The sequence below is a fragment of the Geotrypetes seraphini genome, chromosome 12, assembly GCF_902459505.1.
Source record: "Geotrypetes seraphini chromosome 12, aGeoSer1.1, whole genome shotgun sequence".
NCBI lineage: Eukaryota > Metazoa > Chordata > Amphibia > Gymnophiona > Dermophiidae > Geotrypetes > Geotrypetes seraphini.
Window position 1 is genome coordinate 37,281,905 of NC_047095.1, and position 18,794 is coordinate 37,300,698.

General features: G+C 38.4%; 2 protein-coding genes across 11 annotated transcripts in view; one reads left to right on the forward strand and one right to left on the reverse strand.

Annotated features, from left to right (window-relative positions):
* The window catches only part of FUBP1 (far upstream element binding protein 1), a 288,549-nt gene extending 280,660 nt beyond the window's left edge, over positions 1-7,889 (forward strand). For all 3 annotated transcript variants that reach the window (XM_033916010.1, XM_033916009.1, XM_033916011.1), the window contains 2 exons: positions 2,972-3,120; positions 3,492-7,889. In XM_033916010.1, the coding sequence (XP_033771901.1) occupies positions 2,972-3,120; positions 3,492-3,500 (158 nt within the window). In that variant the 3' untranslated portion in view covers positions 3,501-7,889. The remainder of the gene's footprint in view (positions 1-2,971; positions 3,121-3,491) is intronic.
* A 3,234-nt stretch (positions 7,890-11,123) lies between these two features.
* The window catches only part of NEXN (nexilin F-actin binding protein), a 153,250-nt gene continuing 145,579 nt past the window's right edge, over positions 11,124-18,794 (reverse strand). For 7 of the 8 annotated variants that reach the window (XM_033915854.1, XM_033915857.1, XM_033915852.1 and 4 more), the window contains 3 exons: positions 15,885-16,070; positions 11,757-12,114; positions 11,124-11,637 (listed from right to left, as the gene is read on the reverse strand). In XM_033915854.1, the coding sequence (XP_033771745.1) occupies positions 11,624-11,637; positions 11,757-12,114; positions 15,885-16,070 (558 nt within the window). In that variant the 3' untranslated portion in view covers positions 11,124-11,623. Of the gene's footprint in view, positions 11,638-11,745; positions 12,115-15,884; positions 16,071-18,794 lie in introns of those variants that run through there. The other variant, XM_033915853.1, reaches the window with a different exon arrangement.

Sequence of the window (18,794 nt, forward strand, 5' to 3'; positions counted from 1 at the left end):
TGCTTCAAGCTGGTTTGGGGACTAGTTCCTACCTATCTTTTATCTCATTTCGTGTTATATAGTCCTAAAAGGATAACCAGAAATTGTAATCTATTTGCATACCCAAGCATTACTGGCTGTAGATACAAATCCTTTTTGGATAGGACTCTCATGTATTAAGCAAGTAAACAGCAGTCTTGGTTAGGTAACTACATTAATGGAGCTAGGCTGACCTACGGCGCCGTTAGGAAAGAAATTCAAACTGCATTGTTTGATAGATTTATCTCCTAAACAGAAGCTACACTAAATTTAACAATTTTATTATGTCTATTCTTGAGTAATATGATACACTTTTATAATATGCATATTGTAATTCGCTGATTGTCCAGCTCTCTTCGGTGTGAACCGCCTAGAAGTCTTCTGATTGTGGCGGTATAGAAGAATAAAGTTATGTTATGTTAAGTCAAAATGCTCCCTTTATGGATGGGAGACAGTGTTCATCATAGCCTCAGTGGATTTGAAAGAGGCTTGCTTATTCCTATATTTCTGACAGGAAGTTCCTGAGGTTCCATGTGCTGGAGAGAGTTTGCCAGTTCTCAGCACTACCATTCGGTCTGGCAATGGTACTTCGCACCTTTACCAAGGTGAAGGTTGTTGTATCGGTTCCAGGTGGCTGATCCAAGCTCCGTCCAAGACTGACGGCAAGAAAGCACTGGTGCAAGTTGTCCAACTCCTGCAGGACCTGAGGTGGATTATCAGTTTTCAAAAGAACCACTTGTAACTGATTCAATCCCTAGAATACTTGGGAATCTGCTTTGACATGGTGGTAGACTGTGTCTTCTTTCCAGAGCCATGCAAATTGAAACTAAGACTCCAAATTGTGGAGATCCAGGCAAAACCTGCTCCTATAGTTTGCTACTGCGTACAGGTGTGTTGTGGTCAATGATGGCAACCATAGAGGTTCTATGGGTGAAAGCTCATCTGTGCCATTTTTAGGATTCCTACAGTGCTGTTGTGCAGCTGGTCTTCACAAACTGGTTCTCTCCAGATTCTGCTGGTCTGGACATCGAAGGCACATCAAAGTTTGCATTGGTGGCTCCAACTGGAGTCATTGTCTAAAGGTTTGGCTCTCTGATTATCCTCTTGGAGTGATCCTGGCAGTAAATGTCAGTCTCTAGGGCTGGGGAGGTCTGGCTGTCCAAGCAAGTTGACCTCCAGAGCAGACCGCAAGTTGGGGACCATTGTGCCATTGCTTCTCCCCCAAGGGAACTTAAAGTTGATATACATCTATTTTGTGATTCCCAAAAAGAGAAGTTCTTTAACCCATCCTAGACCTCGAGGGAGTTGGTGCCTCCCTTCACATGTCACAATTATGTTCTATCATAACAGAAGTCAGGAAAGGAGTTTATGTCCTTGGACTGATCCAAGGTGTACTTCCTGGAATGAGCACCAGAGGTTCCTCCATTTCTACATGGTAAGAAATGTCTGTGCTTGGCTACAGTATTTAAAACCTCTTCCAAGGTTGTGGTAACAGACTTACCTGCAAAGGCAGGCAGCTATTTGCCTCCTTGAATAACTAGCTGAAAAGGACTGATTTGGAGGAGAATACCAGGGCTTCCACTCGGTGCTTCAAATATTGAAGTGTCCTTAATTGAGTGTGGTGTATTATGCAAAGAGCCTCTTGAGAATCTGGAAGTCTGATACATTACTGAAATGGGCCAATTCTTTCTGATGTAGGCATGAGTGGGCAAGCTGTGCTTGAAGCTGAACCAGGTCAGCAGAGCAAAAACATGATCTGTCTTTAGTTCAGGAGTCCATGATTTCAAGTTGGTTTCTTGGGTTTGAGTTTATACGAGACTGCTGCATCAAGTGTTATGCTTTTGGTTAATCCTGTTGAAGAATGAAATTCAACTTCCCTTTCTGGGGTCAGGAGAGGTACCTCAAGAGGTCCCTTCAGCATCTGCTTCTGGGCATGGATTAACTGGTGGTGGTAATTATTATTGTAAATACAGTAGGTTGGGGAGCCCACTACTAAGGCAGATGGCTCAAGGATTATGGGCAAGTCAGGAAGTTGCTTGGTCCAACATGTTAGAGACCAGGGATATTTGGCTAGCATTGGAGAGGTTTTTACTGATTTTGTGAGAAATGGTGGTCTGTTTTGTCCAACAATACCATGACAGTGGCTTATATCAACAAGCAGAAAGGTACCTGTGGCACAGCTTGCTTTGTATGTGGGCAAAATCCAATCTGTTGGTGATCTCGGTGATCCATATAGCTAGGATGGACAATGTGCAAGCAAACTTTCTCAGCAAGAATATTCTACATCTGGGGGAATGGGAACAGTGTGTCTAAACTTTCCAGATGTGGTCTTCGATCTCAATGCAGTAAGTTAAAATTTCAAGGTGATTTGCCATCACTATTATGGACCCTTTGATATGGGGGGGTAGGGATGTGCATATATTATCTGCCTGTTTGAGGACTTACATTAACAGTGAAGGATAAATTGACTCCTCTCTCTCCCTCTCCCCCTCCCCCCCTTGTTATATATCTTGAAATGATTGCCGGTGCAAGCAGAATCGTCCACCTGCTCGTGCCAGCCTCTGCTACCTTCTGATGTCACTTCCTGGTCATGATGTCAGAAGGGAGCTGAGGCAGGAAGGAGATGGAATATGCTGCTTGTGCTGGCAAACATTTCAAGAGGAACACGGTGGGCGGTGCTCGAGCACGGCAATGCCAGGTGCCTTCTTTTCGTTCAGCCACTGGTTTAAGGTCATGAGGAGGGTCAATGTTGAGCCATGATTTCTGTGATAACCACTAAGGCTACTCTGTTTTAGGTGGTAGGTTTTTAACATTACCTGTCAGGTTTTTCCATTTGCCTACAACATCTACCTTCAGATGGCATGAGTTTGGCTTTACCCTGCTATCATTTTTTTGGGGTTTGTTTTGTTTTGGGTTTTTTTGGTGAAACACTTGTATTCTTTACTACTTCTAGGTCAAGCAGTTCCTGCTCCCAGTGCTCAAGCCCCACCTGCTGGTCAACCAGACTACAGTGCAGCATGGGCAGAATACTACCGACAGCAGGCTGCTTATTACGCTCAGACAAGTCCACAAGGAATGCCACAACACCCTCCAGCACAGCAGGTATAAAATGTTACTTGCAAATATATGCTTTAGTATCTTTCACAATTCCTATCTGACAACTTTTGGGATTTGTCAGGTGTTCTACTTTTAACAGCAAAAACAAAACTTTCTGAAGATTGATAAATGGTTTTTATGTTGGGAGGGAAGAATTTTTACTTTTTGTTGCTAGGATAATTTTAGTGCTGGATTGCACCTTTGTTGTGTGTTTTGTTTTACAACTTTTCCCCCAACCAGGGTTTTGAAAACATGCCCAGGTGCTGTCAGCATTTTTTAACCAAGCTTTCTTTCTAGGATTCACTCCTGAGTAAGTTAGTTTTGATGGATTTTCATGTTAACTTTTTGTATATCTCTTATGTATTTCTTCTGCACAGGGCCAATAATAAGAAGTGGACAATACAGTATTTGCTTCATTGTGTGGGGGAAAAAAAACCTTTGTTAAATGTGTGGATGCAGACGGCTTGATGAAGATCTTAATTTTGTTTGGTTTAAAAATAGTGTTTTGAAAATGTACAAATATCTATCACTACTGATAGGAGGCGATATTTCTGTGTAGAAATGAAAACAAATGGTTTGTTTTTAGTATTAGTGTAGATGTACACATTCCAGCAAATGTATTTGCAACTATTATGTGGTCAATGCTTTGTGATACAAATGTACTTTTTTCAATGTATACTTTATCACTTTTAAAATGCCTGTTTTGTGCTTTACAATAAATAATATGAAACCTCCTGTGTCGGTAAGTTGGATATATGACTTAAAGAAATCCTGAGATTTATTTTTATTAGCAGCAATGACACTTATTTTTTTTTTTCTTCTTGCAATTTGCCCTACATTTTGGAAGATCATTCTTTGACATATTTTTCCCTGTAAAGTTAGCTATAGTTGTATTTTTTTAATGTAGACTATCTCATTCTAAGAAGTACCGACATTTATATCCATTTGAGTAAAAGAAAATGCATGTGTGTTGGAAACTTAGTAATTTTTTTCTTAGCATTTACAGTGAAATTTTCTTTATACATGGCCAGTTTGTCTTGCAAACTGCTTTAACCCTTAACAGTTTTTTATGTTGGCTTTTTTTGTTTGTTCTGCTTGGTTGTTTTTGTTTTTTATTTGCTTCTTTCAGAATAACTCTGACTAGATTTTGTATAGTTTGTGTGTTGTATATAACTTAAGGCATCATATATAAGGCAACTTATTTGCAGGGTTTTATGTCTTAAATTTAGTGTAGAAAGGTGAAGAGTAAGCTTATTTATCTCCCCATTTATGAAAATTCAGCTTTGAGCTTGGGTTAACCTTTAGCTGAAAGCTTAGCACAGATGAGCTGGTTTGTTTAAAATCAATCACCAATTTTAGATTGCCTTTATATTGGTTTGCTTTTATGAAACCATATTTTATGCCCATTTTGAAATTCTGATGAAATCCATTGTTTGCTCTGTGCATATTGCATATACTGTGATAGAAATACAAATACAGTCTATCTTGCCATTGTCTGTTGAAGTGCAGGTTTGATCCAGCCAGTATAGAACTAGCTCTGTAGGGGTGAGGAGGACTGTGCTCTATATCATCCTTGATTGTGTTCCTTCAAGGGGCATTGCACTGTAAGTACATCAGAATAAGATTGACAAACTGCAACAGTATCTTTTTGTCAATGTTCCACATAATGCAAATGACATAACTTGTGTGAATATTATGTTGGAATTACAGTGCTAATAGCTGGCAAATATATAGTAGACATGATTATCTGGGTTTTATGGGTAAGTATTTGAAATGTTTAGTTGTAGATGAAAGTAAATGCCTTTTTTTGTGTTTGTCAAAGCAACAGCGTATTTCACTGGTGCTCCAAAGGCAGTGTCATGATTTTCAGTAAATGAAAATATGCGAGTTTGTTTTAACATGTCAGTTGTGGAACTTTTCTTAGATGCAGAAGTTGTTTTGATTGGAGACAAATTTAGGCATATTTGTATTCCATGCATATGTATAGAAGTTTTGTCATTTTGGGGGGGGCACCAGTTTTGTTGCTTTGATAGCTTTCTCAAAAGCAGGTACATAGAATCTATATCAAGTAGTTCATTAAGGCTGAGAAAATTGCATTAGTTAATATCTAGGCATTATGTATAGAATGCTCTCCTTGAACGCTGTTAACAGTTACTGGTGGTCCTTTAGCTATAAGTCTGAAACATTTAACAGCTAGCAAAGTATGTTTTTCAAAAGGCTAGAATATCTAAAAATTAACCAGTTCAAATATTTTTGCATGTTATTGATTGCTTCAGTTGAATTTATAGTGAAATCCACCAGAAATGGCATTAATTTGTGTTAGCAGAATTTGCAAATGGAGGCTGTTGATTTTAATTCATTTCAGGTCTAATATCTTAAAATGCAAACAGTGAAAATATTTATACTTCACAGTGCCTTCCCAGACCTTCCACTTAGGTTCTGCTACAAAAATGCCACAGGTAAGCACAACCTAAGGAAGTGTATACATACAGTACTTTAATGTTGTCCCTGTGAGAGCTTTGTGATTGTATAATCCAAAACAGTCTCATGTTTTGCCCAGTTGTTACTCCTGGTTTCATTGCAATGGAACATTTTAGATTTACATTGTTCAGATAATGTTTTGAGAAAACATGTATTTAAATTTAAGTTGCATCTATAGTCAGAACAGATAAGTGGACTGCTGCATTGTGTTTGTTTGTTTTTTGGAAACTGCCTGAGTAAATCCTTGTTTTTCCCTGCTATTTTCAACTTAGTTTCAGGGTATATAGGTGGATATATAGGTAGGTCAGAAATTTCAACAGCCTTCACAAAATATTTGTTTTGATAGATATTTTTAAAATTGGTGGACAGTGTGTAATCTTAACATGTTGTCTCTTAACCATGAGACTAATAGTTGGTCTTCAAAAGCAATCAGAGGAAATGTAAGCATGCAATAGAAGTGAAATACTTAAAAATGTTTGATTTAGGATAGCAATGGGAAAATAAAAGTATCTTAATTAGAAAAGTAGTGCTTTTCTAACAGTGCATGCACACTATAGGAATGTTATGACGACTAACCCTTTCGTGATCTATATAGCAATTGGCATTTTTTATTCTTATGTTGACATTGCATTATTTTGATTGGTTAAAATGTTTAATTTTAAATGGCACACTGATAAATTGAAAAGCTTAAAGAAGCAGCAGCTTCTGTTTTTATTCATGCTTTTAGCTTTTGAAATGTGCTGATCCTTTTTTAAAACTCCTGCTTATTTGTACACTTAAAAAATATTCAAAAATCCTGCCTTCATTTTCACACACAGTGCTGAAGATGCTGCAAGCACCAAATCATAGCTCATAGAATCAGGTCCTGAGATAGTTACTGCCTATAAGGAGGAATCCTTTGAGTGTATGCCATTGGTGAGCCGATGAGCATGGACCGTAGAAGGGCTCCATGTGGAAGGTAAAATTGGCAAAAAAGAATATGAAATGTATTCCCATACTACAGGGTTTAACTTTCCTGTCTGATCAGTTTCCATTTTTTATTCATTTGACCATAAATGTTGATAATTGTTACGTTTGAAGTCGTGTAATTAATAGATGGCCTATTTTAGTTTTTATTTTTACAGTACTACGTGTTAGATATTTCTTTTTAATGGAACAAAGTTCTACCTAATGATTCTTGTGAATTGTTTGACTTTAGTGATAGATTTATGATATTTGATAGGAAAATCTTTCTTTGCTATTTGAGATCTTTAGATTCTTTTTTCCCTTTCATACATTTTACTGCTTATTTACAGGAATGCTTGCTTTCTCAATATCTTTACATTGAAAAGACAAAGGGATAACCAATTTATTACCCAGTCAGGTTACATCAATGACTAGCTTAGTTTACTGTTTGTTAGAATAGTAATCCCCTTTTCATTCAGTTCAGTATGGAAGAATTAGTTGCACTGTCAGTTGTCAGAGAGCTTCAAAAAGAGATAGATATTGATAAACAACTAATGTACAATATATGCAACTTTAAGTACTGTTGTAGTAGTTAACAGCTTGACACCAGTAATATAAGATACTGGACAGAGACTACTTAATCTCATCCCCTGTCAGTGATTTGTAAAATGAAATGTTTACCTGTTGGTGATAAAATCAGGAAAGAATTTGGGCATGAGGATCTTCCTAAAATGAAAGGGAAAACCTTATCCATCTATCAATGCAGAAGATTAATCTTTTAAATCTTAGGTCATAAAAATAATTCACCATGAGTCTGTTGAAAGAATTTGCATTTTTCCAAACATTAGCAGAAAGTTTTTTTTTTGTACATTTTTATACTGTTTGATTTTTATTTTTATTTTTTTAATTTTGACAGGTTACCTATGGATTAGAGTTCTGTTTATTTACATTGGCATTCTATAATCTAAAACAGATTTGTTTGAACTGAAACCATTCAAATAGTTGACTAATTAGGGTTTAGAAATTTTTTTTTATACATTATCACTAAAAGTTCATATTTGGCCATACTTTTGCTGTATATGCATGTGAGATGCATTTTCGTCCTGCAAATAGTGTTCTCTACAGAAACTGCCCGTGTGTAAAAAGAAGATTGGCTTTAAAGGGCTACTGTGACAGTGTCCTAGGCAGATGGAGCTTGGATTTGAGGTAAATTGAATGCTTTCCAAATATGGATTAAAGCTTTGACATGGTTTACAATGTATGTAATATGAGTGATCAACAACTGTTTTGTATCGTTTCATGTTTTTTGTTTTTTTTTCTCAATAAATGTAACCTGGTGGATGCCGTAAGCTTCACTTGTCTTTATTTCCTTTGGGTGATAAATTTGTACTAGAAAGATAACCAAGCTTAATTTTCCTAAATGAGTTAAAACTTGATCTGTTTTGGAATGCTAGTGTGAGACTACATATTGTACTTATGTAAAGCTAGCAAACTGGCTTAATGATTCTCTTGTCATCTTTGAGATGAAGTGGAAAAATCCAACAGCAGAAGGGGGAAAGATGAAGGGGATGAGACTTGTATACTACTTTTTTGTGGTTACACATTCAAAGCAGTTGATTTATTTATATATATATATATATATATATATATATATATATATATATATATACACACACACACATACATACATAGTGGTACCTCGGTTTACGAGTGTTTTGCAAGATGAGCAAAATATTTGCAAAATTGGCGCCTCGAAAACCAAGCGCGCCTCGATTTGCGAGCGCCCCGCGAACCGGCATCCCCCCCGCCGCCATCGGGCACCCCCCTGCCGCGACCTGAGGTCCCCGAACTCTCTTCTTACTTTAGTGTAGCCTCTCAGGCCTTGAGCATGCGCACATACATGCTCAAGGCCCAGCACAGGAGGCAGATCTTCGGGCACCCGCACCAACGCACAGGACATGCTGGTGCCGGTGCGGAGGCTACACTAAAGTAAGAAGAGGGTTCGGGTGGGTTGGGGGACCTCAGGTCGTGGCGGGGGAGGGGGGGGTGTGCCGGATCGCGGGGGGGGGGGGCCTTCGGGGGGAGCAATGCCAGTTCTCGTGGGGGGAGGGGGGAGCAGCGCTGCTGGCCTCAGGGGGGGGGAAACCTATCAAAGCGAGTTTCCATTATTTTCGATGGGGAAACTCGCTTTGATAAACAAGCATTTTGGATTACAAGCATGCTCCTGGAACGGATTATGCTCGTAATCCAAGGTACCACTGTATGTATGTGTATATATATATATCGCCGGGAATCAATTCCACAACCTCGAGTTCTGAGGCAACATCTCTACTACTAGGCTACTTCTTACCTCCATATTCTACTAGCTCAGCAGTCCTAGGAAGATAAGTTATGCCTAAACCATTTAATTTATTTTAAAAAAGTTAAGACTTGTTAAACATGATAGAACAGAGTTGATGTCAAACAGGAATTTCCATGATAGTTATCTTTAATGAGCATTAAAGGCCTAGGAACTTATTGCATTAATCTGAAACTTTCAACTTACCACAAGAATATGCTGCTCATAATAAACCAGATATACTTGTGAAACATTTTGTCTCCCTTTATTTCTTTTGTTTTCAGCTTTCATTTAATATCTGAATTGTATATTTTGTATAGTGTATGTATGTTCAGTTTATTTGATATACTGCTTTTCTTTACAATTATTGTCGGATCAAGGCGGTTAACACTGGGTGCTTAAAACTTCCCTATCTGTCCAAAAAGGCTCACAATTAATTAGTGCTGTTTGGGGTCCATCAAGACCAAAATTATTTAGGCTTCTAAAGAAATTATCTGGTAAAAAAAAAAAAAAAGCTGGTCTGCAAAATACCTGCAGGTTTTGCTAACTAAATAAGGACCAGATTTTGAGCTTTGTCTTTATTTAGATTTTTTTCAGTTAGGTCATTGGAGAACACCAGGACCCCATTGTTTCTTCATGTTGTTACTGAGTCGGTATGAAGGGGTGCTTAAAAGTTCTCAGCCCAACCAAGAAGAAAATGACTCAATATGGTTCAATCAGTGATCTGAAACAATGTCAAAACAAAGAATTTCATTCTGCAAATTGTCACTTAACGAAATAAGACCACTCTTCAGCTATAGTGGCAAAATAATGCTCAGAATGTAGGACATTAGTTGGGGGCTGAGAACTCTTCAGCACCCCCTTGTTAAAGGTGCTAGCCTTTTAAGGTTTTCTTACCATCAAGCCACAGTGTTTGGGGGTGGTTGGTTGTTTTTTTTTTTGTTTTGTGGGGGGATTTTTTTTTTTTTGTTCATTTAAGCTTGGTTTTATAGTCATAAAACCTTTAACTGTCCCTTTCAGTGTGTGAAGGAGCCATTCTTGCCCCCAGTTCCTCTTTATTTTCCAAAACAGATACACAGTCAAATCTTAAATCAAGTGTGTTCCCTCCTTTGTAAAGAACATACCACCCTGTTTATATTTAGCAAACACAATAACCTGTTAACTTGAGCAGGAGTCCTTGTTATTATAGCTCCCCTACTCATCAAGTCACATCCTGTCCTTTTGTGTGTTCCCATCTCCCCCCCCAAAAAATAAAATAAAAACACTGTTCTCCTTAATCTTTTTATCCTCTGGCAATTTGAGGGTCTTAGATTAAGCTGCTTCTGATGATTTTTTTGTTTTCCCAGATATTTAGATAGGGCATGGGCAGAATAGTTGAAAAAAAAAAAACACCTTTAAATGTTGGCTATCGATCATCACTAATTATCTTGCACAGACAAGCTGAATTCAGCTAATTCCAAATCTATGTGGGTATCTTGGTCTCCTTTATCTTGCTTGAAAAGCTTAATACTTTATATCATATTAGGATTCAAACTGGAATATTAATCTTTTTGAGCCCTAAAACACCTTAGTTCATACATACATCTTTGCATTGATCTTGCACAGTCTAGATATTTCAATCTAAGGCTTTTAGCTTGTATTTTAATCCCATCAATTAACCCATGTTAAGAGCTCCACTCATACATTACCAGTAAGCCTTAGACTTTGTTTTAAGGTATTTCTTTATATATAAGGTAGCAAATGCAGGTTGCCTTTATATAATTCTGATCTATTGATCCCACATTTAACCTACTTGACTAAGATGGTCTCAATAAATGAACCAACTTGTCTTACCTCTCAATTTCCAGTTTATCTGATGTAACTTAGTCTGTTTTCCTTTTTAATCTTTTCTGTGAGCCTCTGGTAGTGTGTGAATTTTAAATTTACCCCCTCTTCTACGAAACCGTGCTAGTGGTTTTTAGCACAGAGAGCTGCATTAAATAGCCCGCGCTACTCCCAACACTCATTGAGTTCCTATGAGCGTCGGGAACAGCATGGGCCATTCAGCGTGGCTCCCTGCACTAGAAACTGCTAGCGCAGTTTCATAGAAGAGGGGGTTAATCTCAACTTTTTAAAATGGCAATATACCAGGTTTTGGTATTGAACCGTCTTGGTGGTTCGTGTGGGCATAATGATATACAAAATTGTGTTAATTCGATGGACTGGCTGACTTAAAATACCATGTTGATCAAAAACCACTTGCTACTAAATTAGATTTTATTCTTTAATTGAAAATTATACACTACATCCAGATATGTTACAATCATTAAAAACATTTTACTTTCCTTCTGAGGAACCTTTAAAAAAAACATACTGATTAGTTAAATAGTTCCATTGAAATATGTATTAACAAATTCATAATTATTTGCAGATTACCTTTCAGCACAATAACACAACACAATGAAAATAGTGTTAAATATGCCATATAAGCTATCCTGAAGCTAATGAGGCTACTTTATAATGGGACAATTGGTCTTAAATTGGATAAATAACAAAGTAATTTAGGTTATGTATGAATATTTGGTAATCCTTTTGATAATAGTGGAGCTCTTTTGTAAGAAAAAAGGCTTTACATGCAATATTTAACGCAGGAATGGCAAATCAATGCAGTACAGTTTTGTTCTTCCTTTAATTGGCCCCATCACAAAGAAAGATGGACGCAGCAAGAAAGTCAAGGAAGAGAAGATTCCAGCAAAAGTAGGGTATTTAGTAGTCATCAGCTAGAACAGAAAGAGAAAAGTACAGTATTAGGAAAATTGAGAACACAGACAGGCATATTGAATAAAAGAATATAAGAACAAGAAACTAACATGAGCCAAGAGAAAACATTAGCTCTTACTTTCAATAGTAAGTATGCAGGAGCTGGCTGCTGTTCCTCGGCTGTTGACAGCTTTACACATATATTCTCCTGTGTCTTCTGGAAAAGTTTCTGGTAAGTAAAGGCAGTAGGTTTCTCCTCTTTCAATATACTGATAGTCCTCACAGTCTTGCAACATTTCTCCCTCAAACCACCATGTGATCTCAGGCTTTGGTTCTCCAGTAACCTTAACAGTAAACCTTACTGGTTCACCATCCACAACAGAGATATTTTTTAATGGTTTCTTAAACCAAGGTGCTCCAGACCTAGCATGATCTTCATCTTCATAAGTAGAACCATTAACAATGCTTCCTTCATCTTCTTCCTCCTCTTCTCTTTGCTAATAAGAAAAATAAAATTGAAACATGATCTTAAATATACATGCATATGCTGTAATTATAACACTGCAATACATAGAAAGGTTTATGGTTTAGTATACTTGGCTCCTGCACAGAGGAATTTGCTAAATAATAAAGCTTTACAGTGTCAATTTCTTTTTTAATTGACAAAATTGGCTAAAGTATGAAACTAGTTGTGCAGATGTTGGTCACTTTGAGTAGTCATTTTATCTTCCTGACTCATACATTTACTTAGATCATGAGTTCTTTAAAGCACAGATGACATTGTATGTTGCCTAGTGAATATTTTTACAAATATATTTCAGTATTCAATGAATAGATGAATGTTGCTGTTCGGTGAACTAGTTTGTCTTAAATTCATGTCAGTAGTGTGGTCTCCGTTTGCTGACAACAGTTATTTGGCCTAGAAAATAACTTAGCCACCTTACTCACAAAAGCGGTATACAGTATTCTGATAATATTTCTTACAAGAAAATTTGATGCTCCAAGGCAAAACATAGTAACTATCTATTAACAAAATGTATGGGAAATCAGGAAAATGTTTCTGTAAGGTTTGTCTATAATTTCATACATATAATTAGTTTTACCACCCTGAGTTTCTAAAGCAAAATGAACGGGGTGGATTTGTTTTGTTTTTTTGCCAACATCTGTGCATTGCACGAGCAAAAACAATTCTTCAAATACTAAATTTGTCTTAGGGGTCTGATTTGATCTTATGTAGTGATTATGAGGAGTTGCCACTTGCAAAGGCTCTGGAAAAAGATGGCAGTGTCATTCTGTGATCCATGAAGAATCCTGAAATATCGGTCTTAAGCATTGTTGCTTTGGTAGGTAGCTTAGGAACTTACAACATTACAAGGCATTTAAACACTAAGCAGGTCAAGTCCAACAGAACACACCAAAAAATCCACAATTAGCTGGTTGGTCTGCAGCAGCATTTGAAAATATGTTGCTTGGAGAGTAAAACTGTGACTGAGTTCAAAGAAGTGTGGGATGAACACAGAGGATTTAGAATCAGAAAATAATATTAAATATTGAATTAAGGCCAGTACTGGGCAGACTTGCACAGTCTGTGTCTGTATATGGCCATTTGAGGGAGGATGGGCTGGAGAGGGCTTCAATGGCTGGGAGGGTGTAGATGGGCTGGTAAGTCTTAACAGAGATTTCGGCAGTTGGAAGCCAAGCACAGTACAGGGTAAAAGCTTTGGATTCTTGCCCAGAAATAGCTAAGAAGAAAAAATTTAAAAATTTAAATTGAATCAGGTTGGGCAGACTGGATGGACCATTTGATCTTTATCTGCCGTCATTTACTATGTTACTATGTTTTTTGTTTTTTTTTTCTCCAGGGTTCAAAGAAAAGCTTGCTGAATTGAAGGTGCTTTTTCCTGCTTTAATAAGAGTTGATCTGATGATGCTAATTTATTAGAGAAGAAATCTTTTAACAGCCACAAGAAGGTGTTTGATGTTGCAGAAAATTCCGAAAACAAAAAAGAAACTGCAGACTGATATGTACAAGATGCAGGCAATGTTTAATTTACCCAATATTAAATGCGGTAACCAATACCACCTTTTTACAAACCAAAAGACCCAACACGGTCCATGTTTTGGAAAACACGCCTTCTTCAGGGGTCCTAAGAAAATAAATAACAGACCTAAGAAATAGAAATACAATAAATAACATTTCTAAAAATATATATGGTGTGTATAAATAATCATGAAAGTTTAATCCTTAAAGAAGTGTGAGTGCTCAAAGCCTTACAGATTTAGATATTATTGATTTTATGATGAAAGTGACGTGAAATCTAAGAATCAAAAAAGGGCTAAAGTAATGACTGAAAATTAGTGCAGAAATACAAAACTTAAAATAAAACACCGGAGAGACAAAGGAATAAAGAAATGATAAGCTGTGTCAAGAAAGAGACCGCTGTGTGTGAAAAACAATCAATAGTGCAAAACAACGCATATGCAATTCATGTGACTAAAGTGAAGCATGCTGTGCAGGAATCACATAAACAAACACCTACCATAGTAAATAAGGTAAACAACAAACTGCAATTTAAAATGGATAAAAAACTAAAATGAAGGCAAAGATAAAAATTAGTATTCATAAGAATAGTTATATAGGTATGCATTAACAGTTAAAAATAAATAATTTATGTCATCCTTTATTGAAAAATATATATGTGATAAGATTCATACATTGTAAAAGTCCATATAAGAAAACTGACCAGCACTACTACTGGGTTGTAAAAACCAGGAAGTCAAGACAAATCCATATAGGGGTGTATAGGAAGCATGGTAAGCTGTGCACAGTCATTTAATACCAAAGATATATTAAAAATATCGATAGGAAATTTAAAAGCATCTATAGGAGAATAAAAAATTAAGTTAAAAACATCTTGCTAATATAAAACTTTACATCGTGATTGCTAAGAGTCAGAAACCAATACAAACAGCTAAACACCAATGAAGCCATCACATCATATGATCTATGCAAATGAAAAGAAGGAAAAAGAGACAAATTAAGCGACAGGAAGTCAAAACACTTCTTACCAACCGCCTGTGTGTGCAGTGGATCGACGATGCAGTGCAGAGTAGTTGTCCAAGCAAAAAGAACGCCGCAGGAAAACAAGGGGAAAAAAAGAGGACGGGCAGAGATGTGGACAGTCGTGATTGGCTGAGGGGCGTGTCCAAAAGTCAGAAGAGATACTGACATTGCTGTCATCCAATGGGTAAAGGGGTAATGAAAATCATACCCCGAGTGATAAAACTAAGTCAAAGAGCAAACGGCTGAAAGGAAAATAAAAAGGCTGATCCACTGCACACAGGCGGTTGGTAAGAGGTGTTTTGACTTTCTATCGCTTAATTTGTCTCTCTTTCCTACTTTTCATTTGCATAGATCATATGATGTGATGACTTCATTGGTTTCTGACTCTTAGCAATCACGATGTAAAGTTTTATATTAGCAAGATGTTTTAACTTAATTTTTTATTCTCCTATAGATGTTTTTAAATTTCCTATCGATGTTTTAACATATCTTTGGTATTACACAGCTTATTATTTCTTTATTCCTTTGTCTCTCCAGTGTTTTATTTTAAGTTTTGTATTTCTGCACTAATTTTCACTGTCATTACTTTCATTAATTTAGCCCTTTTTTGATTCTTGGATTTCACATCACTTTCATCATAAAAGCAATATCTAAATCTGTAAGGCTTTGAGCACTCACACTTCCTTAAGGATTAAACTTTCATGATTATTTATACACACCATATATATTTTTAGAAATGTATTTATTGTATTTCTATTTCTTAGGTCTGTTATTTATTTTCTTAGGACCCATGAAGAAGGGTTGTTTTTCAAAACACGGACCGTGTTGGGTCTTTTGGTTTGTAAAAAGATGGTATTGGTTACCGCATTTAATATTGGGTAAAATAAACATTGCCTGCATCTTGTACATATCAGTCTGCAGTTTCTTTTTTGTTTATTGCTTGCTGTTTTTATACTGCAGACACTGTTGGGTTTCTTTTGTTGCAGAAAATTCAGATACAGCTTACAAAGGGTCAAGCTCTGCTGCAATTTTATATTTTCAAAATTATAATGCAGTCTCTGCATGGTGGAGAACATTTCAATTTTGTAAAGCTATTAAAGAATAAGTGTATATCTAGTTGTTTCATTACCACAAGCATGTGATAAGTAGGCATTTCTTTAGAACAGTTAATACTAGGGTAGAACTTAAGTGTAAGTGAAATACCTTTTGTAATGCAGCATCGATCTCTTTTTGTTCAAATTGCATGCGCAGGACCTTCTGTTCTTCAATTCTTCGTTGTTCTTCTTCAGCCCTTGCTTTAGCCATTTGTTCAAATCGTGCCTTCATGTCAACTTTATGAGAAAATGGTGCTTCATGTTTTCTTTCTGTTTTCATATCCATTTCTTCTTCCTTAAAAGTAATGGAAAATGGCTTTACCTAACACTGTCTATATTTTAAAATAGTAGTAAGTGCTAAGATGTTTTTCTGAGCTTATATTCCACACCTACCTTCAAAGGTTCTGCATAGATTACAAAAAGATATCAACTAGTTAAATCAATGACCAGGAGCCAACAGAGTAAATATGATACAACTACATTAATCCTTCTGAGATACATATTTTTGAAAGAAAAGTTTCAAGTGATTTGCAAAACAGTGGAAAGTTAATCTTAAGGCAGTAGGTGTTATTTTTTTTAATAGCTGGAAAATATAACGGCAAGTGCTTGTTCTTTAGTAGCAGCCTGAAGGGTCAGTTGGGATGGGGGGGGGGAAGGAAGATTGCAGAGACAGGGTTAGGCAATTCCAGTCCTCAAGAGCCACAGGCACGTCAGGTTTTCAGGATATCCACAATGAATATGTAAGAGATATATTTGCCTGCACTGTCTCCTTGAAACGCAAATCTCTCATACATATTTATTGTGGATATCCTGAAAACCTGACCTGCCTGTGGCTCTCGAGGACCAGAATTGCCTACCCCTACCTTAGCTTCTTCCAATCTGAAGTTCATGTGACTTCAGAGCCCATGAGCTAAAGGAAGGCTCAGTCCAAAACATGCCATTCTTAAAAGACCAGTTTAGTTTCTCCTTATCCAAGGCAAAGGGCAAATTTGGATCCAAGAAGAAACTTAAGATTAAGGAAATTAGCTATAAATCAAAGAGTTTGTACTGTATATTTCATGAGGAAATATTTACAGTCCTTAAAACCAAATATCTTGAAAAAAATAGAAAAATGAATCCTCTGTGGACAAGCAGACAATCTCGCATTTGGGTGTTATCCATGGAATCAGTTATAGACACTAAGGGCTCCTTTTACAAAGCCGCGCTAGCAGTTTTAACGCACGCACTGCTATAACGCGCTAGCTGGAAATATACCGCCTGCTCCAAAGAAGGTGGTAGCAGCTAGCGCATGTGGCAATTTAGTGTGCGCTATTATCCCAGGACAAGCAGGCAGCATATTCCTAACGCATGGGTGACGTCACCGACGGAGCCCCGGTACGGACCTTTTTAACTAGAAAGTTCTAGTTGGCCGCACCGCGCATGCGCGAGTGCCTTCCCGCCCGACGGAGGAGAGCGTGGTCCCCAGTTTCTTCATTTCCGCGGAGCGAAGAAGACGCATGTGTTTTCAACGGCCGTTGAAAAACTAATTTTTGCCTTCCCGCTCGTGTATTTTTTCACTTTTTTTCCTTTTTTCTTATCGGATTCCCTTTATTTTTGTTTTAAAAAAAAAACTCGTCGAATTTTCCTTATTTTTTCAGGCCTGCCCCGGCGGGGCCTGTTGCCACCATACAGGCCTCCGGGTTCGATTTTGCGGAGGCCATGTTTCCATTCATGCCCCCTCAACCGGGTTTTAAGAAGTGCCAGCGGTGTGCACGCCCGATCTCCCTCACCGACCCACACAATTGGTGCCTCCAGTGCTTGGGTCCAGAGCATCGGGCTGACACGTGCACCCGCTGTGCTACGCTTAAAAAGCGTACTTTGAAAAATCGGCAGATCCAGCAAAATATTTTGTTTGGTACCGGATCTGCCATGGAACCGGCTGCGACGTCGACGGCACCACAAAAGTCGGCACCGACGACATCAACACCACCGGACCCTTCCTCGGGTTCGTTGGGCCCAGCTAAGAAGCCTCCCACTTCCCTTGAGCGCCCTCCTGCCACGGTTGTGACACCGGCCCTCCCGGCCCCGCTCCGATCTCGGTGAGTGCCTCATCATCGGCCTCCTCATCACCGGAGAGTAGAGCGGCACCTATGGTACCGAAGAAGAAAAAAGCGGTACCGGTGCCTCCCCTGGACGACCGCATCGCGGCCATACTCCAAACACAGTTACAGGAACAGCTGCAACAACAGCTCCAACAACTGTTGCCGGCGTTGCTGGTACGGGACCGGTCCGAGCCTCACACTGTCCCATCGGTGTCGACCCCCTCGGTACCGATTAATACTTCCATGCCGGTGCTCTTGGCAGAAACACCTACAGTGCATACCCGTGATGCTGCCGACCCTGTCCGGTCCCAGGAATGACATCGGTCTTCCTCACCCGGTACCGCCTCAGTGCGCTCAGGCAAATCTCTTTCAAAGACCCGCCATGCCGAGCCCTCCACCCCGACGTTAGAGACCCAGATTTGTGGGAAGACTCCCTTCACGGTACCGAGGAGGACGCTTCGTCAACCGACGAAGAACCCTCCATGACCGACACCGTCTCCAAACCAGAGCAATCCTCTTTCTCCAAATTCCTTAGGGAGATGTCAGCAGCTCTTTTCATTCCCTTAGAGTCCGACTCTAAAAAGTCTCAGGCTTTCCTCGATGCCCTAGACTTTGAGCAACCTCCCAAAGAATTTCTGAAGTTGCCCGTCCATGACATCTTACGGGAAACTTTCTATAAAAACTGGGAAGCTCCCCTCACGGTTCCTGGAGCCCCTCGTAAATTGGATAGCTTGTACCAGGTTATTCCAATCCCAGGGTTTGATAAACCTCAATTGCCCCACGAGTCCCTCCTGGTGGAATCTACTTTGAAAAAATCTCAGGGTTCCAGTGTATATGCCTCCACCCCTCCTGGCAGAGAGGGAAAGACCATGGATAAATTTGGTAAGCGCCTTTTCCAAAATGCCATGTTAGCCAATAGAGCCAACAACTACACCTTC